Source organism: Lutra lutra, chromosome 9 (assembly GCF_902655055.1).
Source record: "Lutra lutra chromosome 9, mLutLut1.2, whole genome shotgun sequence".
In the NCBI taxonomy this organism is placed as follows: domain Eukaryota; kingdom Metazoa; phylum Chordata; class Mammalia; order Carnivora; family Mustelidae; genus Lutra; species Lutra lutra.
Genome location: NC_062286.1, coordinates 125,742,012 through 125,768,582, shown reverse-complemented (window position 1 = coordinate 125,768,582; position 26,571 = coordinate 125,742,012). Strand labels below are relative to the sequence as shown.

Below are 26,571 nucleotides of genomic sequence, written 5' to 3'. Positions count from 1 at the left end.
TGCTGGATTTGTTGTCCTGTGAAATGAAATCCACAGTGGGATCTTTTTAATTCTGCCTCTGTTTATCCTGTTACATCTCATAGAGCTCTTAACTTCTGGCCACCTCCTCTTTGTGTCCTTCAGTAGGGAGCTCAAAAGCCTCGTGTATGTCTTTCCCCCTATTTGATTTGGGTCTGGTAGAGTTGGTGACTCTGTCTTATTTTCCCACTGTGTTTAGGAGCACTGATCACACAGCGTGGCCAGTATTTTCCAGCATGTCTCTCATGACCTCCAGACTATGGGCCCTGGAAGGACAAAGGTTCCATTTTCCCACTGTTACAGCCCTTGGATCCAGTGCAGTTCCTAGCACTCGAGACACTCGTTTGCTCAGTGTAAGAGGACAGCTTCTTGCCTGTTGTGTTGATCCTAGGGTTTTGTTAGAACTCGGGAGACATTCCCTGGGTCTGCAGGTCCCACGGGGTCTGTGCTGCTGCCACCGTCTCCATCCACGTCAAGGCCAAATAGGGCAGGCAGCCAGGCTCGAAGGGGCCGGCCACAAACAGAGACTGGACCTTCTGTTCTCAGTAACTAGGAGTCCGTGCATGTCACTGCCCTCAGTGGAGAAGTGACGTGTTTGGACTTAGTTCATGAACACTGCTCTGGATTCGGCCCCCTTTGGCTTCCACTGGCCAGAGCAGTCCTGCCCAGTGGTTAGAGCTCATCCTCTGAAGTCAGATCTTCAGGGTTTCAAGTCCACCTTCACCGCTTAATAACTGTGTATGATCTCAGGTGAGAATGAGCATCCTCCCCATTCCAGTGTCCTCCTGTCTAAATGGAATAATGAATGAACGGAAACTGTGTCAGAAGTACCATAGTGTCTGGAGACTCGCTGACCCGGGTCCCAGGAGACCTCCGTGGCTGCTGCTGCCTTGCGTCCTCCAGCCAGCCTCACAGCACACAGCGCAGGTGAAAGACAGGACCAGGGAGGTTCTGTCTGGTAGTGGGGACTGTTTATCAGCCTCTTACAGCCCCCAACACCACTCGTGAGGCGTTTGCTTCGGGCCAGCATTTAGTTCGACACGGGACATAATCGACTCATTTGTGCCCCCACAATCACCCTATAAAGTATTATTACCTCCACTTTGCAAATGAAGAAACGAGCTGGAGAGACTGAAACAGCGTGCCCAAGGCCGAGGGGCTGGGGACTGTCAGACTGCAGACCCAAATCAAATCACACGCACGCTCCAGATGGGGACAGCACATGGTGTGACCCGTTTCCTTTGTGTTGTTTGCTGTTGTTGCGTCTCGAGTTTCCTTTATTTTGCGGTTCTTGTGGTCAGCGGTCTGGACCCTTCGTGCTGAAATGACAGATTCACACCTCCTCGAAAATGAATGCTAAATTCAGATCGATCCACGGTCTGAGAGAGCACATGTTGAAACGCTCAACGCTAGCCTGTGTCCTTCAGATGCAGGGCTTGCCGGGGGCTCCCTGTGACCCCCCCAACCACGGCAGCCGCACAGACCACGCTCACTCTGCTGCGGCTGTTAGCTGAAGTCATGACGTCTTTCCCACTCAGGCTGCTGCTGAGCCAGGTGGTCTCCGTGCTGTCATTTCCAGAGGGAGGAAGTGCCTCCAGGAGAGGGCAGGGTACAGGGACAGGCACTTGCCAATCCCACAGTCTTGCCTTACTCGAGAGTCCGCCTGAGGCCGTTCACGTTCCTAACTGTGCACCTGCAGAAGCCGCGAGCGGGACCCAAAGGGAAACGTGCACGGCCTGCGTGTCTGCCTCACCCCAAGCTGGGAGCCCCCGTGTGGATCTGGGGTTTGGGGAAGCCCATGTTAGCCACCCGTTGACGTAATAAGGAGCATGGTGGCTCTGGCGCCTCACTCCCATGTTTTGTAGGCTGTAGGACGTTTCTCCGTCTGGAAGCATCTATAATTATAAATGAGAGCATTCAGAGGATCTTTGCGGGTTCTGTGAGGATCCTCAGACATGTGCTCCATGGCAGGAAAGGATCCAGGACACGGTTGGTAGTGTTTCGCATCCACCCAAGGAGTGGGAAAGGAGGAGGTAGCATATTTAAGTACCACTCCAGAACGGTACAGCAAATGAGCCTGAGGCCGCCCTCTCTCCACTTAGATGGCCAGAAGCCGTGTGGGCCAAGCGAGAGAGTTTGAAGTGATGTCCTCCAGCTCTAAGTACGTTCCTGCTCCAGAACAGACCTTCAACCCAGACTCTCGTTTTCCCTTTTTTTTTTTTTTTTGGATGGTTGGAGTGGTTGTCATCAGACTCCTGTGTTGAAATCCAGCTGTGTGACCTTGGGCAAGTTACAGAACCTTTCTAGGGCTTGTTTTCTGCATCTGTAAAAGGAGAGTCATAGTTTCTACCTCGTGAAGCACTTCTGAGAACTAAAGGAGATAAGTCATGTAAAGGGTTTCACACGTTCTCCATGATGTTAGCTGTTATCCCTATTTTGTAATGGAGAAAATGCGCCCCTGCTCCTCGCTGCCTTTTCAGTTTTCTCTTTTCAGCTTCTTCCATGGTATTAGGGACGTAGGAGAATGGATAGAATTTTGATTGTTTCCAATCACAGGTGTCAGTCCGTTCCTACCGAGCCTAGATTCCTGGTCTGTGCTGTGTGCACTCCTCCAGGTGGCCACGGATATTTCCGGTAAAGGACCCGGTAGTGAGTGTCTTAGGCGTGGGAGTCACATTCAGTCTGTTGCATATTCTTCTGCGTCTCCCACATCCCCATTTTCTTCTTCCCTTCAAAGGTGTAAAAACTCTTCGTAGCTTGACGGTCATACAAAGACTCTACAGGCCACACAGATTCCTGACCCTTACTCTGATATAACCCTCCCTAATGTGGCCAGAGTCTCCAATCCTGGGGTTACTCTCTTCCATCATTCAGGTCAAAAGACAGTAAGTTTTCGTGTTAAAAATGGGGTCCAGTTGAAAAATAGCACTCTCTCTTCTCCCATCCCCAAACTCTCCCACACACCGTACATAGAACTTTCAGAGTTCCCTTCTGAGACCAAGAAAGGGTTTGTAAAGGGATCCATTAGAGCTCGTTTGACAAACCCTCCAGCTTGGATAAGCTCCGTGCTTGTAAAATTACTCCAGATTCACTTGGAGCCTCAGTTGTGATTTTAATTTTAAATTCCTGGGGATTTTGCACCATCAGGTCTCATGTCTGGAGCAGTCACGTTTTAGGACAAGAGCATCTGTTGCTGTGAAGTAAGCTAACCGGAATGAACATGAACATGATACTTTTCCACAGCAAAGGAAAAAAAAAAAAAAGAAAGAAAGAAACCAGAATGCAGGCACCACCTTTGTGAAGTGACAGTATTAAATTGCAAGAGATGATGGTAATGCAAATATTTAAATTCACAGCTAAAGTCGTGCTTGTAAAATGTAATTGCCGGGGAGAGCACGCCAGCTCATCGTTCTTTCAGCTAATTCTCTGTAGACAGAATCATTCGTACAGTCCCAGTTAAAAATGCTTATTTGAAATAAACTGCTTTCTGGTTCTTTTAAAACTGCACAAGTAAGCTTTATTGACCGGGGACGATTGAGGTCTTTGAGGTGTTCATGGGTAGGAAAGATCTCCTGCCCTCTGAGGGCTGTCTGAGCGTTTGTCCTGGGCTGTGGCTTTTGCTGATGGTGTGGCTTCCTTTATCCCTTAGGAGAGTTCCAGTGATGGAGGTGATGGCATTTTTGGCGAAAAGAAGGATGACAGCCGGGCAGGTGAGACTGTGTCCCTCTGAAGGCAAAGAAAAGTAAGGTCGCGGTCTGTAGTTATCTTGGAGTTTACATGTAGTAAAAATAGGCTTTTTTAAGGAGGCTCTTTTAAAAAGCCAAGTTGACCTTCATCAGACTCTCCTGGAGTCGCACACAGAGCTTTAATGTAGCTCTGGCAAGCTCCCGCCACTGTTCTTGAAGTTCAGAAGTGAGATCCGTGGTATCTGAGGTGAGGATGGAGTCAGGGAGAGGAAAAGGAATTATGGTTTCATTGATTTATTATTTATTTAATTAATTTAGGGAGAGAAATGTTAGAGAGGGTTTGTTCTCTCGTTTTATTTTTTTCTGCATTTGAACTCTATAATAAAGTCTTTTGCAGTTGGAAGACCCAGCTACACAAAAGCCCGTAGTTCTATTATGGAGAAGGCCATAGAGGGTCTGCTTGTTCCCATGCCTTAGAGCAAGGTCCTCGGATCGGTTCTGGCCCTTTGGACGGACACATCCGTATGCGAGAGATGACCGAGCCAGCCACAGCGAAAGCTGTTTCTAAAGCAGAGTCACAACCCTTCCGGCCCTGCCGGGCTCCTGAGCGGGTTGATCTGGTCCTTGAGTCAGCTGTGGTTTTATTTAAACAAAACAACAAAGTAGCAGCCTTTGTTTTGGTTCCGTTTGTAAATACTAATATCCTCACTGATGTTTGAAGCCCAGGATGGCTCCGACCCAGACAAATCACCCTGGCCAGTTTCATCTGCTCTCACGGCTCGCCTCCGACGTCTGGTCACCGTGTACCAGCGCTGTAACCGCAAAGAACTCTGCCGACCGGAAATTCTGGGACCAGGTAACCAAGGATACTGGGTCCAAGAAGAGATGTTCAGGAGAACCTCAGAAATGGATCTCATCAACAAGGAAGCTCAAAAGAGGTAAAAGTCAAGGGCCAAAAGGGAATACGGAGCTGCCAATGAGTAAAGGTGACAAGGGGTTGCTGATACAGCTAGAGACCAAATGCATTCAGTGTTCTCATCTTGGACTTAGGTGGTATCCAGAACTAATTCAGTCCAGCCTCCAGTGATGGTGTTGGCTGAGGAGTTGACGAGTTCTAGGGAGTTGGCTGGGGAGTTGATGAGATCTAGGAAAACCTTTGTTCAGAATCCCCAGACTTTAATGATTTTCCAACTTGACCCTCTTCCTTAAATTAGACCCCAGTCCCTGGAAATGTGGTTTAAAATTAGCGTATATATCAGATCACGTTCTTTTAGCAGCCAAGTATATAGTGTGCCTTGCAGCTGCCATATTATAGCTACCAATCCTTATCAAGCCTGTCAGAGCAGAAAGTACTATAAAATGCCAGCCCAGAACGAGGAGATAAGTTATCAGGAATTACTTGCCCATCTGAGAGTGACACCAAAAAAGGCTACAGAAGGCCAGCACAAGCTAGGAATGATCCCACCAGGAAAAATCAACAAAGCTGTAGTTCTTGGAGTCTGTCTGTCCACCCTTCTGATGCACCATCCAGTGAATTAAAAGAATACCAAAAAGAAAAAAAAAAAAAGCAAAACCACTTCTGTGTACACCTTCTGACTTTATGAAATTTGGTAATTCAGGGAAAATACTGTCTTTCACAACTCCAAAGAGAAGAACTCGAGCCCGTCTTCTCTGCTTCTCTCTCTTCCACCGAGCCCCTCACCCCACACTCCTGGCCTGACTCGCTCTGGGATGGAGAGTACCGTGCCCAGGAGCCCCTCATGAAGACTGTGGGTAGGGGATAATAATCCAGCCACTTCCTGTCATTATCTCAACCGTGAAGAATGTGGGAGGCTGGAGAACCTTAGCATCCCAGATACGGGCTACCTGCCTGCATAAAACCTAGAACAAAGCCAACATGAACTAGGGGTGGGGAGAGTTGTGTGGCTCGGGGAGTTGCTTCCCTTCTCTGGACCAGTCTCTTCATCAGGAAGAGAAAGGGGGTGAATTTCAGGTCCCTCCAGGATTCTGTGATTCTGTGTTGTCATACATACATAGTATTTTAAGATCTTCATCTCCCATCAGTGGAAACAAACTAGGTAGTCTCTAAAATTAATGAATGAAGAGACAGCAAGTCTGCACACGTGACTTAAACATAGATAAATACTGGGAGAAAAAGTTGAGAGATTTGAAAGTGGTGGTAGGATAAAGGGCTGTTTTCATTATAAGCCTCTCACCCCAACTTAACTTAAATAAAAGTAATAAAGTAGGCAAACCCGGCCTACCTGCTTTCTTGAGTCCGCGGACTCTCCTAGTAGGCTCTCAGTAAGTAAGTAGTTGTTGGCTTTTTTTTTTTTTTCCTTAAGGGAAAGCAGCTCACTCTCCCTTTCTGGTTAAATCCCAAGGTGGACTAGGAGAGAGCAAGCAGACTTCTACAGAGCGGTGTCCTCCTTCGGCGTCGTTTATGATCAAGAAAAGAAAACTTTTGACTGGACACAGTTCCGCATCATTTCCCGTCTGGACAAGAAGTCGGATGAGAGCCTGGAGCACTACTTCTATAGTTTTGTGGCTATGTGCCGGAACGTGTGTCGTCTGCCCACGTGGAAGGATGGTGGTGAGAACGGTCTCTGTCCGTGTGTCCCCTTTGAGACAGGGAGAGGGCATGTGTATTTTCAGGGTGCAGAATCACTTCAGGTAGTCTCGGTTCTAGGAGTAGAATCTACCTAAAGAATTCAGGGAAAGACAAGTGAGTTTTCACAAATTCGTGAACTGTTCATTGGGTCCACTCATAAAATGAAATCTCTCTCCCAAAACGAGGCCATGTCAACAGAAATTGAAGTTGAGGTTAACGGGGCGCCTGGGTGGCTCAGTGGGTTAAAGTCTCTGCCTTCCGCTCAGGTCATGATCCCAGGGTTCTGGGATCGAGCCCCACATCAGGCTCTCTGCTCAGCAGGGAGCCTGCTTCCCTTCCTCTCTCTCTGCCTGCCTCTCTGCCTACTTGTGACCTCTGTCTGTCAAATAATAAAAATAAAATCTTTAAAAAAAAAAAAAGAAATTGAGGCTAACACCACACAGAGAAGTATTGAGAGGCTAGTGTTAATTATCTTCTCCAGCGTATTAAGTCTCAGGAGATTTACTCTGGTGAACTTCGCTTCTGCTGTACATTATATTGTAAGAACTTTAACTCGTTTCCCGTGTATTGACTTGTAGCTACAGAAAGTAAATGGCTATCTTTTCCACATGCCCCAGTCCGGTAGAGACCCCTTCTGAGAAATTGCTTCCTGGCTGGGATGCAGCAGCTTCCTCCTCGTCCCTCTCCCGCCTCGCACTTGTAGGTGAACTAGATATGGCCCATCTGACTGTGCTGTGGAAAAGCTAAAACAAGCCTGGAGTCCAGCCAGTGCCTGGGTCCTGGGCAGACAGTAGCATGCCCCGTGTGACATGGTTAGGGTGTTTTCATTAAAACCAGGGAGCTGGATAGATTGTAAGGAGCTGGGCCTTGCAGCCCCACTGACAAGACCTGGCCTCGAATCCTGGTTCTGGCACCTGGAGCATATCTGAGCTTCCTTCCTCATCCTTCAAACAGGGGCAGTGATGCTACAGCCTGACATTGCCATGAGAACTCAGTGACATGTGTACAGTACTTCGACTAGAGGGCACAGAGTACATGCTTACTGAATGAAAGCTTATCTTCTAGAACCAAAGTTTTCGTGCTCCTCCCTCACCCTCACTGGGTCTGTCCTAGTTTCATAGAAACCTTCCCCCTTCTCGTAGCTTTTCATGGTGTCAGGGGCACACACACCAAAGACTGTATGCCAGGGAGGGAAGCACTTAGACCGGAGACACGGGGACTCAGGTGGTGGAGGGTGTACTGGGGCTGCCTTCAGTGATAGGCTCTGTGTTGGCCTTTCCAGGTCCCCCAGATCCCAGCATCTACGTGGAGCCCATCACTGAGGAGCGGGCCGCGAGGACTCTGTACCGCATCGAACTGCTGCGGAAGGTCCGCGAGCAGGTGCTGAGGTGTCCGCAGCTGCACGAGCGCCTCCAGCTCTGCAGGCCCAGCCTCTACCTCCCGGTCTGGTGGGAGTGCGGGAAGCATGACCGAGACCTGCTCGTCGGCACCGCCAAACACGGCCTGAACCGCACTGACTATTACATCATGACCGACCCCCAGCTGTCCTTCCTGGACGCCTACAGGAACTACGCCCAGCACAAGAGAACGGACACCCAGGCCCCAGAAAGTCTCTGTTGCCTTTACCAGACCAACTCCAAACTATACGAATCTCTCACGTACACTCAGATGAGCAGGACTTCAGAGTCCCTTGAAAATGAGCCTGAGAACCTCGTGAAAGTAGAAGGTAGAGATGGTCACCCCGCTCCACCTGGGGGCAGTTTATCTGACATGACTTGTGAAAACTTTATTTCCAAAGTTCAGGATGTCATGTCCATCACCCACGATGAAAGTCTGCTGCCCGAGTGCTTGGAGGGTATGATGTATGGTAAGAAGGCCCTGAGTCGGGAGCCAGGCTCTTTCCAGGAGAGCCTCACTACCAGGACAGAGCCCAGAAAGGACGCGCTGGCCCTCTCAGCAGGCGAGGACGGGAACTGCCAGCCTGGTGGCCGAGAGGCAGAACTACCCGCGGGCCCCTCTTTTCTGGGCAGCTTAGAAGCAGGAGTAGCTCAGATGAACATCAAAAATGGAAAACATCTGTTGCTCTCTCTTTCCAGGGAAGGGGACCTGTGCAGTGAGACAGGGCAGAGACCTGAAAGTGTCGGGCAGCTAGAAGCCAAGTGCTTAGCTTCCCCTTCCTTGGATCAAGGAAACGAAAGTGGGTTTGTAGACATGTGCAATCTTAGTGTCTGTGACTCCAGAAGAAGCCTGTCATCAGATCAGCAATTAATTGATTTATTAGAAAACAAAAGTTTAGAAAGCAAATTGGTTTTGAGTCAGAACCACAGCGATGAGGACGACGAAGAGGAGGAGAATGAAGAGGAGAATGTGGGCATGGCCGCAGGCCTGAGGGAAAGGCCCGAGGTTGTGCATCTAGCTGATCCCACAGCTGACATCCTGAGGGAGAAGAGCCGAGGCTTCCATGTGGAGGAGGCCAAGAGAGGAACCCTGGAGGCCATCAGCCAGAATCCTGGGCCGCGGGGGGCGCTTCCTCAAGCAGGCTGTCAGTGTCACTGCAAGCACACAGGGAGGTGGACGCATGGCCTCGAGAACGAGGAGTTTGAAGTGGAGAAACCCAAGGGTTATAACGCAGACGCATACAAAAGCAAAACCAGTAGCATCCCAGTGGAGGCTGAGCCCCCCGCTCCTCCCACAGAGCCCGCCCAGGGGAAGCACGAGCTGTTGAGCGAGCCTTGGAAAGACAGTGCAGAGGGGAAGAAAGCTTTCGCTGTGTATCCGGAAGCCAATGAGCTCAAGTCCGAAGATGCGGATTTTGAGAGCAAAGATGATTATGACAGAGAGGGGAATGGCCACACTCAAGGTACAGTCGGTGAGGTCTGTGGTATTTTCGGTGAGCCAGTCCTCACGTGGTGGGGTGGGGGACGTGTAGGGAGACGTGTCAGGAGACATGTCAGGAGACGTGCGGCTTCTGAGTCACACCTGCACACGTTCCCTGTGGTCTAAGACCAGGCCTCGTCTGAAGGTGAGACAGAGTAGCTTAACGCTGATCATTCTAGAACACTGAGGAAGATTGTGAACAGTGGTAGCACCTTTGTTGCATCAGCCATGTGACTTGGGCGGGGCTTACAAGTAGACACTAGATGCAGCTCGGAGGGGAAGGAACTTGTTCTTCTACCCGGTGAGGACCTTCCAGCCGGTTAAAGTAGAAAAGCCTAGGAACATCAAGAACCTACAGTTTTCGGGGCGCCTGGGTGGCTCAGTGGGTTAAGCCGCTGCCTTCGGCTCAGGTCATGATCTCAGGGTCCTGGGATCGAGTCCCGCATCGGGCTCTCTGCTCAGCGGAGAACCTGCTTCCTCCTCTCTCTCTCTCTCTCTCTCTCTCTCTGCCTGCCTCTCTGCCTACTTGTGATCTTTCTCTGTGAAATAAATAAATAAAATCTTTAAAAAAAAAAAAAAAGAACCTACAGTTTTCTAGAGGAGAGTTAATTTTTCAGGAACTCCACAAAAATACGAGTAAATGTGATCTCATTTAGGTGAGCAAAGATAGTGCTGTTTATTCATATCATTATCCAAACCTTGTGATTTGATATTGGTGCATTTGGTTTAGATTCATTTTAATAACTCAACAGGGATAAAAATAACAATAACAAGTAACTCAACAAAAATACAGATAGATTTGAGCTTTTTAAATAGGGAAGTCTTAAATAAGGCTTTAAGTTAAGAGGACTTTTTAAATGTTAAGAGTCTAAATGACTCAGATATTTCTGTGCCTCGGAGGATTTAAATACATTGATTAGAGATTCTGAGCAACAAGAAATGGTTTTTACCTTTTTTTACTGTTGTTTTTACTTCTTCGGGCCCAAGAGGGCATATTATAGTGAAGAAAGGTCATTCTGTTTATCCTTATTATTGTCAAAAAAAAACCCAAAATCCCTGTTCACATCTGGCCTGATGCCGGGTCTGGTACTCAGGGATTTAGAGAGACAGCCGTCTCTTCCTGCGACAGTGACTTTTATATCACAGAAGGAAAGGGAGGGGAGCTCAGGCAAGCTCCCCTGCATGATCTAACTTTCCTTTTTTTTTTGGTAAGCTCACCCTTGGTCTAGTCCTTGTGATTAGTGACTCCCTTGAGACGGGTTCCAAACTCAAGTTAAAATTTACACGCTAGCTAGGATAATGAAGAGAGGCTACTGAAAGGAATTTAATCAACTTGTAGCCCCAGCTGACACGGCAGTGGGGGCGTCTCTGACCTTGTCTGTCCTCAGCCTAGGCCACAGAGGATCGCTGCCATGTGTTAGATTATAAAACGCACATTGTTTTTTTAACCTTGTGGGGGAAATCACCAAATAGTCCATGGAAATCGAGGCAGTGAACTGAATACAGAGTGTAGAAGAGTATGGGTTAGAGGAGAGGCATCTGTCCACCAATGCCGTCTGCTGCAGCTTCGGTGAGCAGCACACACACACCCATGGGTGGGCCCCCTTGCACCAGTGCTTTTCCGAAAGCTTTTGCAGACCTCAGAAGGGGTCTTCCACACACAGTAGACATGGAGCAGGTGGGGCAGAAGGGGTCGGTCTGTTTGCACCTGGAAGTCTACCGTAAAGGAACAGTGACTGGTACGGCTGTCAGGGCCAGCCCCAGATCTCCTGGCTATGTTTCCAGGGTTTTCTCTCACACATCATTACTTTTTCTTAAAACTCAAATCCAACCTCTCTGCTTAAAACCTTTCAGTGATGCTTCCCATCAGATCGAGAATAAAATTCAAATTTTCTACCAGTACAGAATTCAGCATTATCTAAATGATTCTACCCTTCTACCCTCATCTTTGTACTTTCCCCCGGGAAAGTTCCTCAGCACGTCCAGAATAACCATTGTCCTCCTCTTTCTGGGGGTCCTCTCCTTTGAGAAGCCCTTCCTTCTGCCCACCCTTACTCCGTATCATGGCGGCTTGTTTCTTTTCGTAGCACTTGCCACTGTTTATAATTGTGTTCATTTATTATCACTGTTTTCCCGACTGTCTGTCCCCCATGAAACCGTAAGAGTCTGAGGGTCAGGGTCACATCTGTCTTGTATATCCTTGAATCCGCTGGCCTAGCAAGGTCCTGTTTGTGGTGAGAGGTCCCTGCAGCTCCCAAGACTTGGCGCACAGTCACAAGTGAAATCTCCACATTTCAGAGGATCAAATTCCATGTCATTTCACCAGAAAAGAGGCTCACAACTTTTTCTGCACTGGATGTTTTGCTACCCTGTGCTCATTCCCTATCATTCCCTCCCTTACTGGTAAGTGGGTCTTTAAAGATCCATTTCACACGGATAATAAATTTTCACCACTGAAACTTAAAAGAATGGGCTGCATTTCCATTTCTTTCCATTAGTGAAGTAATTTAAGTGTTCTAGCTTTCTTTGCATCATTTTTTACATGAAGCAGGTGTATTTTCCCTTTTTTGTAAGTTTCAGGACCTTTCACCTATTGTCATTAACATCAGCATCTTGCTGTGTTACATTTCAAAGACTGTGCCTTCAAACGGACAAGAGTATTACAGTGTTCAGTTTCGTCTTGTCAGCTGCACTGCATGTACAAGCCTCTCGGTGCTCATTCCACTCTCACTCTTGGGTACACAGGACAATCTCCTGTTTTCTTTGGTTGTTTCTGTTGGCGTGTGCATGCAGAGTTACCACATGACTTGCCGGGTAGCCCTAGAGAAAGGATCTGCATGTATGGCTCAACTGATAGGGTTCTGCCGGAAATGGCATGGTAATTACTGTTCAATTTCAAATAAGCACAAAATGGGCTAAGTTTTTGAAAAGACCGGTCAGGTGGCCTAATCGTTCAGCTCATTACTGTCTCCCGAGTACCGGATTAATTTTCTAAACCCTTCTTTGCAGATTACCCAGGGAAGTACTCTGAGGAGGAGAGCAAAAGCTCGACATCAGGCATCGCAGGAGACCTTGGGGATGACCTGCAGGAGGCTCGGGCTCCCACCATTGCTCAGCTGCTCCAGGAAAAGACCCTCTTTTCTTTCTCCGAGTGGCCAAAGGTATTCCCCAGAGCATGCGTTCTCTACCCAAAGCATTCTCAGCTTGTAGAGTATTTCTGAGTATAAACTCAGAGAAATGTGTAATGTCTTGAAAAAGTATTAATAATGCCACATTTAAACATTAAAGAAAGAGACACTTGGCTAATTAGACCAGAAGATAAAACTGTCTTCATATTTAAAGCCCTATGGCTTTAATTTTCACTGTCCAGACCATAGAACTTAAATATTTTAAGACTTGTAAAGTGATGGGGCGCCTGGGTGGCTCAGTGGGTTAAGCCGCTGCCTTCGGCTCAGGTCATGATCCCAGGTCCTGGGTTCGAGCCCCGCATCGGGCTTTCTGCTCAGCAGGGAGCCTGCTTCCTCCTCTCTCTCTGCCTCCCTCTCTGCCTACTTGTGATTTCTCTCTGTCAAATAAATAAATAAAATCTAAAAAAAAAAAAAAAAAAAAGACTTGTAAAGTGAGTACATCTGAGTGTGCTATTTTCCTAATCAACTCCTCCTGGTTAGAAAAACGTGACACATGATCTCTAGGGACTTTGTGAATTTGGGTAGCTTGGTACTTACTCCTCAGAGCTTTTGGTCTTTTTTATAGGATCGCGTGATAATCAACCGCCTGGATAATATCTGCCACGTGGTGTTAAAGGGGAAGTGGCCTTCCAGCCAGCCGTACGAGCCCTCGGGCACACTGCCTACACCGGCCTTAAGCAGCAGTGCTGGTTCTCGGAGCAGCACCTCGGAGCCGGAGGCCTCGGAACACGGCTTCAGCAGCAGTGCGGCGCTGGTGGCCCAGATCCAAAAGGTGAGGGCCGCTTGGCACTTCTCACTTGAGTCGTTTGTACAGCAAATGCTGAGTGGAGAGGACTTCTTCTTTCTCTTTCTACTTTTGGTTTTTCTCTTTGGTTTCTTCCTTTCCTTCTATAAAGTCACTGGTATTCATTGAAGAATTTAGATTTTACCCTGTAGGCAGCAGGGAGCTACGGAAGTTTCAGCTGCGGGAAGTGCTCGGTGAAGGCAGGGCTTTACAGCTGGGCAGGCGTAAGTGGTGGGCAGGTTCTTGGGAGAGGAGGGTCAGGAAAGAAGAGGGCCAGAGGCTGGGAGGCCGAGTGGGGATCCGAGGAGGAGATGAGGTCTTCGACCAGGCTGGTAGCGGGGTGGGCACTAACAAGGGGGTGGGCGTTGGCCGCATGACCCGATGACTGGCGAGCATACTGAGAGAGGGCGGCGTGAATGGACCAGTGTGTTCCACACTTGGAAGACCACGAGAATGATGGCAGCTGATAGAAATTAGGGAAATCAGAGAATGGTTTTTATAAACTCAGGCTTATAACTCGTTTAATTTGAGGTACATTGTTAGCACCCGGGCCCACGCTCTCCCAAGTGCACATGCAAACCTGTAGGGACCTTCAAAAGCTGCTGGTTTTGATTTAATGCGTCAGGGCTGTAGACTGAGCATTGGAATTTTTTTAATTTTCCAATGGATTCTAACGTACAGTTGAGGTTGATTCCCCAGATTACAGTCTTGCACCTCCAGGGCTAATTCATAGACCAGCAGTGTTAGCAGCACCTGGAAACCTGTTAGACCTACAGAATCTCAGGCCCACTGAGGGGAATTGACATTTCAGCAAGCTCTCTGGGCGAGGATGCTCAGGGTGCTCAGGGTGCTGATGCCAGGATGGCTCAGGGTTAAGCATCTGACTTCAGCTCAGGTCATGATCCCAGGGTCCTAGGATCGAGTCCTGCATCGGGCTCCCTGCTCACAGGGGAGTCTGCTGCTGCCTTTACCTCTGCTGAGCGCGCGCGCTCTCTCTCAAATAAATAAAATCTTTTTTAAAAAAATTGAAATTTAAAAAATTGAAAAGAAGCTATCCAGGTTATTTGGTGCTAAAGTCTGAGAAGGCTCGAGCAGAAAGAACTTCTCAGAAGTTGATTCAGGACCCTAGTAGGCCCGAGGAAATCAGGCCTGGAGAAGGAGCTGCCATTCAGCCGCAGAAGAGGCATTCAGACCTCTCTTGCCACATGTGTGTGTTTGCAGGAGAGCTTCCTGGCTCCAGTATTCACAAAGGACGAACAGAAGCACAGACGTCCCTACGAGTTTGAGGTGGAGAGGGATGTAAAGGCCCGGAGCCTGGAACACTTCTCTGCCACCCACGGGCACCCCCCCATCGTCCTCAATGGCTGGCATGGGGAGTCTGCAATAGATCTCTCCTGCACGTCAGAGGGGTCCCCAGGAGCCACGTCTCCTTTCCCGGTGAGCGCCAGCACCCCTAAGATCGGGGCTATCGGTTCACTTCAAGGAGCCCTCGGCATGGACTTGTCTGGGATTCTGCAAGCCGGCCTGATCCATCCAGTGACGGGACAGATTGTCAACGGAAGCCTCAGAAGAGATGACGCTGCCACAAGGAGGCGGAGAGGGAGACGGAAACATGTTGAAGGAGGGATGGACCTCATCTTTCTGAAGGAGCAGACGCTTCAGGCAGGAATCTTGGTGGGTATATGAGACCATTAAGTAAAAACCTTGAGTTAAAGCCTCTGCCTTCAGCTCAGGTCATGATCCCGGGGTCCTGGGATGGAGCCTTGTGTCGGGCTCTCTGCTCCGCAGGGAGCCTGCTTCTTCCTCTCTCTCTCTCTGCCTGCCTCTCTGCCTACTTATGATCTCTGTCTGTCAAATAAATAAATAAAATCTTAAAAAAAAAAAAAGGTAAAAACCTTGACCTTTCCACCCTGAGTACTAAACCCTTCCTCAGACACACGATTTTTTAATTTGTGGATCTTTTATCCCATTTCAAATATCCTGGTTAGTTTCTCTTGTTACAAGTTGCCTCAGTCTTTTCTAGAAACACATTTAACCCATTACAGACCCTTCACCTGCATGCAACCTGAAGATACGAGCCAGGGGTCTTTCCATTTCAAACATACACAGCCCAGACCCCCCCGTGTTTCAGAAGAGCTGCCGGTGACTGAGTGAAGCAGAGCAGCGGGGCTGAGCTTGTGCCTGTGGTGCTCTGGGTTGGCGGGTTTTCCAGGAGCTGCGCTTCAGGGAGGGGAACAGGGGTCAGGATCCCGACTCTGCTCTCTGCTCTCTTTGATCCTGGCCCTTCTACTTGACCTGCTGGGCTCCGTGGGGCACACCGCGGCGCCTCACTTGCTCCTCTGGGAAGTGGGCCAGTCACATCTCCCCCAGAGAGCTGCTGTGAGGGTTCACCAGCGTCACGCCACAACGGCCTAAACCCAGAGGAGATCATGGTAAACAACAGATAAGGTTCGAAGCTGTATGCCTGGCCAAGAGAAGTCGCCTCAGACTTTGCCTAATGTGTCAAAGACAACTGACTTCCCTTTCTGTTTTGGTTTTTCCCATTTATTGAATTTCATGCTCCAAAGCAGCAATCACATTTCATGTTTTCTTATTTTAAAAGGAATAATAATAACCAGTATTCATTGAGTGTTTGCTCTGTGCCAGGCACTGGGTTCGGGTGTTCGTGTAACTGTCCTATTTGATCTTCACAACTCTGTGAAGATGTTGTTATTACTCCCATTTTATAGATGAAGAAACTGAGGCTAACAAGGATTGAATAATTTGCCCAAGATTATCCAGTAAGGTGGCAGGTCAGGGAACCAAGCCAAAGACGTCGTTCACTAGCGCCTATGAGCTTTATTATTAATCTCTTTTGTTTGGTGTATTTTAAAGTTTTGTCTTCTAGACTCACTATATAATTTGGGAGGCTGAGGTGACAGGTTCTTTCCCTGCCCAATCCTGCAAGCTTTTAAGACAGTTGTCTCATTTTTTAGAAGTGCAAAGCCATAGTTTCTTCTGTCGTGATCAGAGTATTTTTTAAATGTATTATGCAGACATTTCTTGAGTGCCACATGGTACTCTGTAGCCCCGTTATGGGCACTGGGAATACAGAGATGAGTGAGACAGGCATTCCGCCCATAGAGGGGAAACAGGTAAGTGAATTGCAGTGTGGCATTTCCTGGTATTGGAAAATCTGTGAGCGGTGCTGGGGGTCGGGGGTGGGAGGCAGCGTGCGGGAAGTAGGGTGGCCTTGGACTGTCCCTGACGGTGGCAGAGGCGGTAGCACAACCTGAGCAGACGGGAAGGTGAGGAGCATCAGAGGGAAGGCCAGCGCGTGCAGCAGCCCAGGCGTGGGTCAGCACTGTGGAGGATCCTTGCCGAAGCGCCAGCACAGTAATACTCAGGGGAAAGGATGGGAAGATACAAGGTGCGTTTTCCTTTCAGAAACCAGTTTTCATTCTGTCATGCTGACTTCACACACTTGTTTCTCCTTCGTCCAGGAAGTCCATGAAGACCCAGGTCAGGCCCCGCCGAGCACCTCACACCCTGAAGGGCCGGCGCCTGCCACTTCGGCCCCCGAGCCAGCCCCAGCAGCTGGCAGCCAGGCCGAGAAAGCCATTCCCAGCAAGAGTCTGCTGGACTGGCTGAGGCAACAGGCGGACTACTCCTTAGAGGTTCCCGGCTTTGGAGCGGTAAGCGCTGTAGGTGCCCTGACCCTGCCGTTTCCTTCCTGCTCATTTGCTGCCGCATTTGATAAGGAGCGTGCTCGGGGAGACCAGGAAGTTTGGCAGAGATCTCTGTATCAACTGAGATCATCATCTTCAAGTTTGGGTTTTGTTTCTAAGTTTAAACTTTGATGAAGTTTTCTAGTAACAGAAATCACAGCCCGTGTCAGAATGCTATGCCAGGTCGTTGCGCAGCATCTTACAAGGACAGGACTTGCCTAAGCTCAGCACCCCCTTCCCCCAGAATTACCACGCAAGATCTAAGTGCACGGAGAAATCTTTAGGTTGCATAAACATTGCCAGTGCAGGAATGTGTTCCTCTGTGTTCTTTCTGAGTTAACACATCACTACCTTGGGGGGTGGGGGGTGTGCGTTCTTTGTTGAGTCACAGCGTTGCCACTCTTCCTTCAAGTCCTCCGAACTGCCTTTGCCCGAGATCCTCCAGATTAGACGTCTGTAGGAGAGGGCTCCTGAGCGCTGATGTCTCTTCTTGGTGTTCTTTTCTCACGTGCTCGCCTATCCCGCCGCCATTTTGTCCTGGGTACATCTGACTAATAAGATGTGGATGGTAGAGAGCTCACAAGAAGGAGGAGAACGCATTCACAGACACACACCCTCCAAAGAGACAAAGCCCGCCAGATAGGTAGCCGTGGAGAGAGAATCTGGGGAATGAGGAGGAGGAGAAGGCCAGGGAGTAAGCAGTACACAGAGAGAGCGCGGGGTCAGCTCCAGTCTGACCCAAGAGGCCCACACAGCCTGTTCTCTAGCTCCCTGCAGGAACACCATTGTTTCAAAGAAAGCCTGGGTGAGGGCACGGTAGCTCTTTGTCAGCCTAACCTGACGGGGTCCTGTACAGAGGTCCATTAATGAGAAGAGCAAAACCAGCTGAAAAACCACCCTCATCAGAAGAATCTATGATAGGATGGTTTGTAATGTTGGTTTCCATTTGCCTCCTAGAATTTTTCAGACAAACCAAAGCAGAGGAGGCCACGCTGTAAGGAACCTGGAAAATTAGACATCAACTCCCTGAGTGGGGAAGAGAGGGTTCCTGCTGTCCCCAAGGAGCCAGGACTACGGGTAAGGAAGAAGGACGTGTCCCAGTGAAGCCAAGCCTTGCAGACTCAGGGGAAGCTCCAGCTGGGACATGGGGAGCCAGGGACCGTCTTCTCAGAGGACAAGAGGCCGGCACGGGAAGCTGATAAGTCGTGATAAGTGGTACTGGGGCCTCTTGAGCAGCAGTAGGACTTCCCGTGGTCATTTGTTTTCAGCCTTTACCACCAAAACTTTTGGTTTAAATTTGTAAAACTATTTCCAAAACTTGATATCCGGCACCCCCATCCCAGTACAGTGTAGAGCCTTCAGGGAAATAGACCTTAACCCCTATCAGGAATCTCTTTCTAGTGTTAACAAATGTCATTATTGGAAATTTCCATTTAAAACATTTCCTCCTAGTCCATCCCCGCTGGCAATGAAAAGCAGCCGACTCTAAGCACTGCCCTTTTCCTCATATAGAATTCTGAGCCTGGAAGAGACTTCAAAAGACATCTGTGAAATAGTTGTAGTCTAACGCATCTGAGTTAATTATAGCTCACAGAGGAGGACCGATTTGGAATTGAAAGTCATAACCTCTAGGGGGCGGTAATAACATTCCAACCTGAAAATGCATCAGGCTCGGGCAAATGATCCGTAACTGTGCTTTTAACCTGGGCAAAGTGCGTCCTCCCCAAACAGGGAGCGACCGAAGAGCGTCATGGGCATCTGCTCTTCTCGGGTTGTCCCCCCCCCCAGACGCACAGGCTTCCCCGAATGCCTTCTCGAGGCTCCGCCAGCTGCAGCTCTCCCTGGGCATGAATTCCCTTCCTAGTGGGACGGCCTGGATGTGATTTCTCCTTTCAGCTCCAGAAGACCACCCACCCTAGTCATTTCCTCCCTTTGCAAAAGAAAGTTGTAACTTAATGTTTTCAAGGAGTCTGTGACTGATGTTGTCACCTGATGGATTGTTCCAGCAGCTCTGCAGACAGAACTGCGCTCCCTCACCTCCATCCCCGACCACAGCCGCTGCAGGAATGGGGCCGGGGCCCCGTCCCGAGGTTGGCTGCTTGTTAGAAAACTCATCACATTGGTCAGGTGCCCTTTGGCCCCTCTCTTGCTCTCTTGTCTGAGGGTGTCTCTAGCACCCCTTTGCTTAGACCTGCTTGTGCTGTGCACGCTGGTGCAGCTGTGGTCCTTAGCCCAACGGCCTTTCTCCAGCCCACAGGCCACCGCCCCCTCTCCCAGCGTTTCCACACGCGGCGTCACGCGAAAGTCATCCAGGACAGACTCTGGCCCTTGCTTTGTTGTAGCCTCTTAGCTCTTGCTGTAGGCACACATCAGAAAAACCACATGGTTTCCTCCTTGGCTTTTCCATTTCTTTTTACATGTCTAACAGTTTCCCTCGTGTTCTCTGGAAATTAATGTTCACGCTCCTACAGACACTGAGGCCTTGCCAGAAAACCCATTTCTAAGCTGTTCTCGCAAGCCAGCCTTTTACCAAAGACGCATTTTCCCTCCTTCGTGAAATAAACACAAGTCCCTGCCTCAGAGGCCCTTGTCCTGCAGGAAGGCGAGGCAAGGAAGCCCTCGTGCACCTGGTCCCCAGGGCTGCCCAGCCTCCCCAGTGGGGACGAGCCAGCACGGCGCAGACCGGACACTCTGCCTGACTACAGGAGGGCCCGTCTCCCTCAGCTCCTGCTGGGACAGGAGCCCTCTCGGGTGTGCTGTGCTCCTTCTTTCCCGTGGAGACCCCCTGCTTCGGAAACAGATTCAGATCAGGAAGCCTCTCCCTTTCCTCAGCCCCTTCTGTGTGCGCTGTGGCTTGGCTGGGCAAGCGCCATGGGCTGCACATGGGATTCAGCTCCCAGGACCGCCAGTACGTGGTGGTCGTGCGTGAGAGGGGTATGGGTCCGTGCACATGTAGGTGGAAGTTACCTTTGTCTCACAGATGTGTGTGTAGGATTATCTGCTCGTTTCTTGTTGTCATTGGACAGTAACTTGCAGAGATAACCCGTCACCCCTAAACACTTCAGCGTGTGCCTCCTAAGAATACTTTCCTACCTATTACCATTACCACGCACGGAAATGTTAATAATATTTAGTCCACATTCCGATTTCCCCAAGTTGTCCCCAAAAATGTCTTTTTTTTTTTTTTTAACATTTTGTTCTTGTATTTGAGAGAGTGAGCAAGACAGAGAGAGAGCATGAGAGCGGGAAGGGTCGGAGGGAGAAGCAGACTCCCCACTGAGCAGGGAGCCCAACGCAGGGCTCCATCCAGGAACTCCAGGATCATGACCCAAGCCAACAACCAACTCTCAACCAACTGAGCCACTCAGGCGGCACCCCCCCCCCCCCCAAAAAAAAATCTTTTAGAGCTAGTTTTTGTTTTGTTTTATTGTGTGTTTAGGAATTTTAACTTCATTTCCACATGTACCTCCTTCTTTGGTTGTCAGGTCTCTCTCCACTCAGTGAATGTTTGTTGGCTAAATCTCCTCGCCTTGCTGGGAAGAGTAGGGAAGTCTTGGTCACCACCTTCCTCTCCGCCTCTACTCAGGAGTTCAGCTCGAGAGCTGTAATCCATAGGCTTTGGAGTAAACGCTACCTGTTGGTGAAGATGTCTCGAGTTGGAATGCCCATGTGTCATCTAGAAAAACACATTTGCCTCCAGTGTTGCTTAACATCTGACTCTCCTTTTCCTTGCTCTCCTTGCCTTCTCCCCAGGCTTCCCCTGGAAGAGGAAGCAGGTTTGCTCTCAGGGTATAATTACCAGGAGGGAGAGCTGCCAAATCCCAACTTGGCCGCTGTGTGTGGTCGCTGAGCGGTTGGGAGGGGCACCTGAGGGGGTGGGCAGCAGCTGGGCGGCTAGAGGGACTCTCTCTCCCACAGGAAGTGGTGAGATCCGACTTCCTGTGCCAGCACCCCTCTTGGCGTCGTCTTGGATGAGGAGCTGTTCTCTTCACCCCTGGGGCCTTTCTGCTGCTGCTCTTCCGATCCGAGCGGGAGAAGGCAACCTGTACTTGCCTCCTTGGTGGGGTCCCAGTTCCGAGAGGGCTCAGCACTCTCTCTACATCAGAGGCTCACAACAAGGGCAACAGAGGGATGCTTCTGGACATCCCGATACCTGAGGAGCGTGTCGTAGATTCCTGTGGGATGCAGGCTGGTCTGGATGAGCTGTCTGGCCCTAGATGCCCGGTTGAACTCAGAGTATGGTAGAGAACATCTGATTTACAGCAAGCTCTGGGTTTGCTTCCCAACCTCAGACTTCTATCCACACCCTCCCCGCTGGAGAGTTACGAAGGAACTCCGTGGGTATAAAGGAAAAAGACACACCCCGGCGCCTTTCCCTGGCTCTTGGCTGTGGGTGGGCTTCAGGGAAGAGGTCTTGGAAATGCCCAGTGGTCCCGTTGTGGTTCCCCTGGCCAGGGCCGTCGGCTGAGGTGGTGTGCATCAGAAGTCCTGCTTTTAGTCTGGCCCTGGTCCACCAAGCCCTACTCTCTGTCTCCAGAAATAGGAACCAGGCAGAAATTGCTCCCCAAGTGATCGTCTCCAGAGCCTGAGTGAGCGGCTGCCCCACGAAGAGCAGGCACCAGTCGTCCCGCGTGGGGATACGAGACGGTGTGGCACGTGCGGCAGCCCAGGCCGGGAGCCCCAGGGTCTACTGCTGGGGATCCCTGCACAGCTGTGCCCTGGGGAGCAGGTCCCATTTCTCTTACTCTGAGAAAGAAGGAGCGCAGAGCATAACAATCACATTTCTCTCTGCTATTCTAAACCAAGGCTTTTTTTATTTTTTTAAAGATTTTATTTATTTGACCGAGATCACAAGTAGGCAGAGAGGCAGGCAGAGAGAGAGGAGAAGGCAGGCTCTCCACTGAGCAGAGAGCCCGACGCGGGGCTCAGTCCCAGGACCCTGGGATCATGACCTGAGCCGAAGGCAGAGGCTTTAACCCAGTGAGCCACCCAGGTGCCCCTAAACCAAGGCTTTTTTTTTTTTTTTTTTTTTTTTCATAGTTTATAAATTTTTTTATTTTTTTCAGCATAACAGTATTCATTATTTTTGCACCACACCCAGTGCTCCATGCAATCCGTGCCCTCTACAATACCCACCACCTGGTGCCCCCAACCTCCCACCCCCCCACCCCTTCAAAATTCTCAGATCGTTTTTCAGAGTCCATAGTCTCTCATGGTTCACCTCCCCTTCCAATTTCCCTCAACTCCCTTCTCCTCTCCATCTCCCCTTGTCCTAAACCAAGGCTTTTTGAAAAGAGTTTTCTTAGAGTCGACTGTCATAAAGCGTTTTGCTCATGATCTGGCTTTTCTTGAATATTCTTTAGGACTTTGGGCAGATGTAAAACTTCAAAAATGACATAATTCCTGGGGATTTGGGAACATTCAAGTACACGTTTTTCACATGTCTACAAATCTTTAAGTTCTTTATGAAATGGCTGTGATGATTGTGCTGATGCAACAGGGTTGGTGGGATTGCTAATTGAGATAATGCGCACAGAGCCCTTAGCATCTGCCTGACTCGGGGTAAAAGCGTGTTGAGTGGTGCTGTCGTTACTCCTGCTGCTCTTCCTTTCCCTGCCAGCCCCCTGGGACGGCCACCGTCGCCAGTTTCCCAAATTGCCCACGCCCACGTGACCATGGGCCTCATGCCTCCCTTCCCAGCTGCTGCCCCACACGTGTGCTCCCAGAGAACCTGAACCCATGGTACCCACCAACCCCGTCTCTGCAGCTGTCCCTTTGAGCAGAGATGTGTTGGATTTTCAAGGGATTAGACTTCTTTAGCAGTTAGGCAGTGAGCTGAACGGGGACGCCAGGGCTCCTGGAATCAAGTCCAAGTGGACGTCCTCAGGCAGGGTGTGAGGAGCCCTCCTGCCTTTGCGCACACCTGGCTGCCAGTCTCAGCCCTTAAGCATCTGTGGGCTCCTTGCCTTCTTGTCCTGTCTCCTTTAGCACTCAGCCCTAATGAAAGTGTTTCTCTGGCCCTTCTCACGTCTCTTGGTGTGACCTGCAGCTGGGTCCCTGAGTCCGAGCCTCCACGTAGACTGGTGGACTCTCAGCCATGTCTTGCCACGTCCCCACCCCCCACACCCCACTCCAGCCCTGCAGGAAGGGAACGTATTGATACAGACGGCTGAGAATCCTGCAAAGGCAGCCGAGGTGGCTCTGGAGAAGCATGGGCTCCTCCAGCCTCAGCAGTGCCCGGAGCCTCACTCCCACCGCTGCCTCTGTGCAGGGCCCCGTCCCCGCTTCTGCGTTCCGGCCACAATGGCAACATGCATCCCCAGGACAGACCCAGGGTTACCGATCCCTCAGGGCCACTCTGAACATCTGGGGGCTCACCGTGGCTGTGATCAAAGAGAAGGTGGTAGAATGATACCAGCTTTGTGACAGGAACCACAAAGAGGAGGAGAGATGACTTCAGGGGCCCACAGGGAAGGGCGTTTTCTTTATGCTCCTCTGTACAGAGAAGATAGATTGCATGGCAGCCGCAGCTGTGCCCATGCACCCCCAGTGCCGTCTGTGGACATGCGCCTCCTAGATGAGCCGGACGACCGCAGGGAGGAGAAGGGGTGGGGCTTCCTGGGGGAAAACATTTCTCAGGATACAGAGATTATTCGGGCTGTTTTGGAAGCAGATTCGAGTTAGATGCATGGTAATTGCAGCAGTAGTTCTGTTCTCTCCCCATAGGCAGGCAGTGAGCCCTGGCACAGCAGGTTTCCCAGCAAGGACTGGTGCGTCCTCGTTGCCCCGCGGGGCGCCTAGGCCACAGGCACAGAGGAAGGAGCGAGTGTGGCTGCAGCAAGACCACTGCCAGGCTCGCACTTGCCCTGCGGCTCCCTGCCCCTCTGGCAAGCATCCACAGAGGCAGCGGCGGGGTGTCCCATGAGCAGGGCTGGTGACCCGGGTGCCGGCGTGGCTGCACGTCCGTGGCGCAGTCACAGTCCAGGCTGCAGGCACTTGGCCCTGGGGTCTTCGCTCAGCAGGAAAACGAGCACAGCCCAGCCCTTTGATCAGACAAAACTAGATTGTCTCCCTTGAGGCCACCCAGAACGTCACTTTGATGCAATGCCTTTCCCCAGCGATATGCAAGAGTGCCCTCGTCCCAGCACCTGTGTAGGCATCCTGCTCGGCGTCTGAGCAGTGGTCCTCCAGGAGCTTGGGACCCAGGGGGAACGGGCTGCGTGCAGATACTGGCATCCCTTCAGGGAGCACTTCCCGTGGGCCAGGTCACGTCTTGCACACTTGGTTTTCAGTAACTGCCAGATAGCTGTCACAGACCTTTCTCCCCAGAACTCTGAGAGGCTAACTGCTGTGGCTCAAGTCCCACAGCTTGTTGTGGAGTTGGGACCAAGTTCCAGGTCCGACAGCTGCAAAGCTCTGTCTCCCCTCCTCTGCTTTGTTGCTGTTGCTTCCATTAAAAAGCTTCTGTGTCACGAGGATGAGGAATGCTCGCTTTGGTCAAGGGCTCCCAGCTGCAAGTCTCAGCTAAGACCTGGGTGTCCTGATCGGGACTCCAGCTCCCAGTGCCCTGACAGGCTTCTCCAGAGCAGATGCCGCCTGCGTGTGCTGGTTGGTGGCTCTCGGCCTCGGAGGGAGCGACTTCAGGCAGGCAGGCAAGAGCTGGCAAGGCAGGCAGGCGGGGGGCCTCCCGCCTGGGTCCGTCCGTCGTGCAGCAGGGACAGGCCAGGCTGGTGCAGAACTCTGGTCTTTGTCCCCAGCCCGTCACATGCCACCCGGTAACCTTGCGCATCCTGAGTTTCTTTGTCCTTTTTCAGGGGTTTCTCCCAGAAAACAAGTTCAATCACACCCTGGCTGAGCCTGTTCTTCGAGATGCAGGCCCCCGCAGAAGGGGGAGGCGGCCTCGGAGCGAGCTCCTGAAGGCTCCGGCTATCGTGGCGGACTCTCCGGCGGGGATGGGGCCCCTGTTCATGAATGGCCTCATCGCTGGGATGGACCTGGTAGGACTCCAGAACATGAGAAACGTGCCGGGCATCCCCCTCACGGGCCTGGTGGGCTTCCCGGCCGGCTTTGCCGCGATGCCCACGGGTGAAGAGGTCAAGAGCACCTTGAGCATGCTGCCCATGATGCTGCCGGGGATGGCCGCGGTGCCCCAGATGTTCGGAGTCGGGGGCCTCCTCAACGCGCCCATGGCCGCCGCCTGCCCCTCCGCCGCTCCCGCGCCTCCGCCAAGCACAACGAAGAGTGGGACCGCGGCGACCGAGAAGACTGTAGAGGACAAGCCAAGTAGCCATGATGTAAAAACGGACACACTGGCTGAAGACAAGCCTGGTCCTGGTCCGTTTTCTGATCAGTCCGAACCCGCAATAACTACCAGTAGTCCTGTGGCTTTTAACCCATTTCTCATCCCAGGAGTGTCTCCTGGACTCATTTACCCATCCATGTTTCTCTCCCCTGGCATGGGCATGGCTCTGCCGGCGATGCAGCAGGCCAGACACTCTGAGGTGATAGGTCTGGAGAGCCAGAAGAGGAAGAAGAAGAAAACAAAAGGGGACAGTCTGAACCCCAACCCAGAGCCCGCTGCCGGGTCCGAAAAGGAGCCAGTCAGTGATCAGAACTGCCCCGAATCCAGGGCCCCCGGGCCCCCGGATAGAGAACATGCAGCCCAGGCCAGGGAGGGGGGCCTCAAAGACTCTAACAGTGACACCAATTAGAACTTTTTCATTTAAGAAATGATTGTGACTTGTAAGTTTCTTATCCCATAAAGGTTTGTTACTTCCTCACTTCACCTTCATAAGAACCTGTGTTTCCATAAGTAAGACTATCTACCTAATTTTCTGAGAACTGTGGTCACGGATGTTAATAGTTGCAGGGTCTTGCCACTTCATTAGCTGAGTGTTGTCGACCTAGTGTAGGAGGCACAGAATTCTCGTTCTGTTACCCACTCGTTCATTCCAGCAGCCGTAGCTGATACAGTACTTGGTGACACGCCCCCTCCCCCTCTCCAAGTTTCCCACTTATTTGAGGAGGGACAATGGCAAAAGAAAGCTGTCTAGGGACTCACCACCGGAGGACCGAAGAACGGAGACCGCAAGGAGCTCCCCTTTTCCTTGAGCTGTGTTGAATGGGAAGCATGTAATGGGGAAACTGAAAAGCACAGAAACAGGAAATGCTGGTGCATTTTTTTTCGTTCCAATATTTCCCTATTTTATCATGATGACTAAATGAGTAGAGTAGACAGAAGTATATAACTAACGGTTGAAAATGCATATATTCATTTCTTTATAAAACAGAAACCTTACTGGTAGCAACAGGACATCCCCCTTCATGGTATCTCAGACACGTGCAGCAAAGAGAAACACCCGGCATCGTCATGCACACGTGTGCTCTCTCCCCAGGTCGGAGGCTCACTCTCAGGATGAGAAAGCTTTACACCCCCAGAGTTCTTGCCGGCCGCGGGGGGCTGGCGAGGGGCTCGCCCTCCAAGTGGGGGGGCCGCACGCAGCTCATAAGCACGCAGCTGGCATCTGGTCCCCTCGTTCTCAAGAGTCGCTCCGGCCACTACCAGGGCCCGCACGGGTTTTTACCTTGCGCTTCCCTTCACCAAGAATAAGGCTCTTTCTGGAGCCTGGGAGAGTAGCGTCACTCAACACTTTTTACACTTTGCTAGGTCCCTTCGTCAAAATTATTTGAGGTTGTCAGA

The 26,571-nt window shown here is 50.7% G+C and overlaps 1 protein-coding gene across 7 annotated transcripts in view; it reads left to right on the top strand.

Moving 5' to 3' along the window:
• Positions 1 to 25,601, top strand: part of CHD6 (chromodomain helicase DNA binding protein 6) — a 197,257-nt gene extending 171,656 nt beyond the window's left edge. For 5 of the 7 annotated variants that reach the window (XM_047744091.1, XM_047744090.1, XM_047744093.1 and 2 more), the window contains 10 exons: positions 3,668 to 3,728; positions 4,426 to 4,642; positions 6,089 to 6,297; positions 7,598 to 9,175; positions 12,202 to 12,353; positions 12,946 to 13,152; positions 14,386 to 14,838; positions 16,647 to 16,838; positions 17,829 to 17,948; positions 24,686 to 25,601. In XM_047744091.1, coding sequence (XP_047600047.1) covers positions 3,668 to 3,728; positions 4,426 to 4,642; positions 6,089 to 6,297; positions 7,598 to 9,175; positions 12,202 to 12,353; positions 12,946 to 13,152; positions 14,386 to 14,838; positions 16,647 to 16,838; positions 17,829 to 17,948; positions 24,686 to 25,582 — 4,086 coding nt within the window. In that variant the 3' untranslated portion in view covers positions 25,583 to 25,601. Of the gene's footprint in view, positions 1 to 3,667; positions 3,729 to 4,425; positions 4,643 to 6,088; positions 6,298 to 7,597; positions 9,176 to 12,201; positions 12,354 to 12,945; positions 13,153 to 14,385; positions 14,860 to 15,051; positions 16,618 to 16,646; positions 16,839 to 17,828; positions 17,949 to 18,659; positions 20,007 to 24,685 lie in introns of those variants that run through there. The other 2 variants (XM_047744096.1, XM_047744097.1) reach the window with 2 other exon arrangements.
• The last annotated feature ends 970 nt before the right edge of the window (positions 25,602 to 26,571 follow it).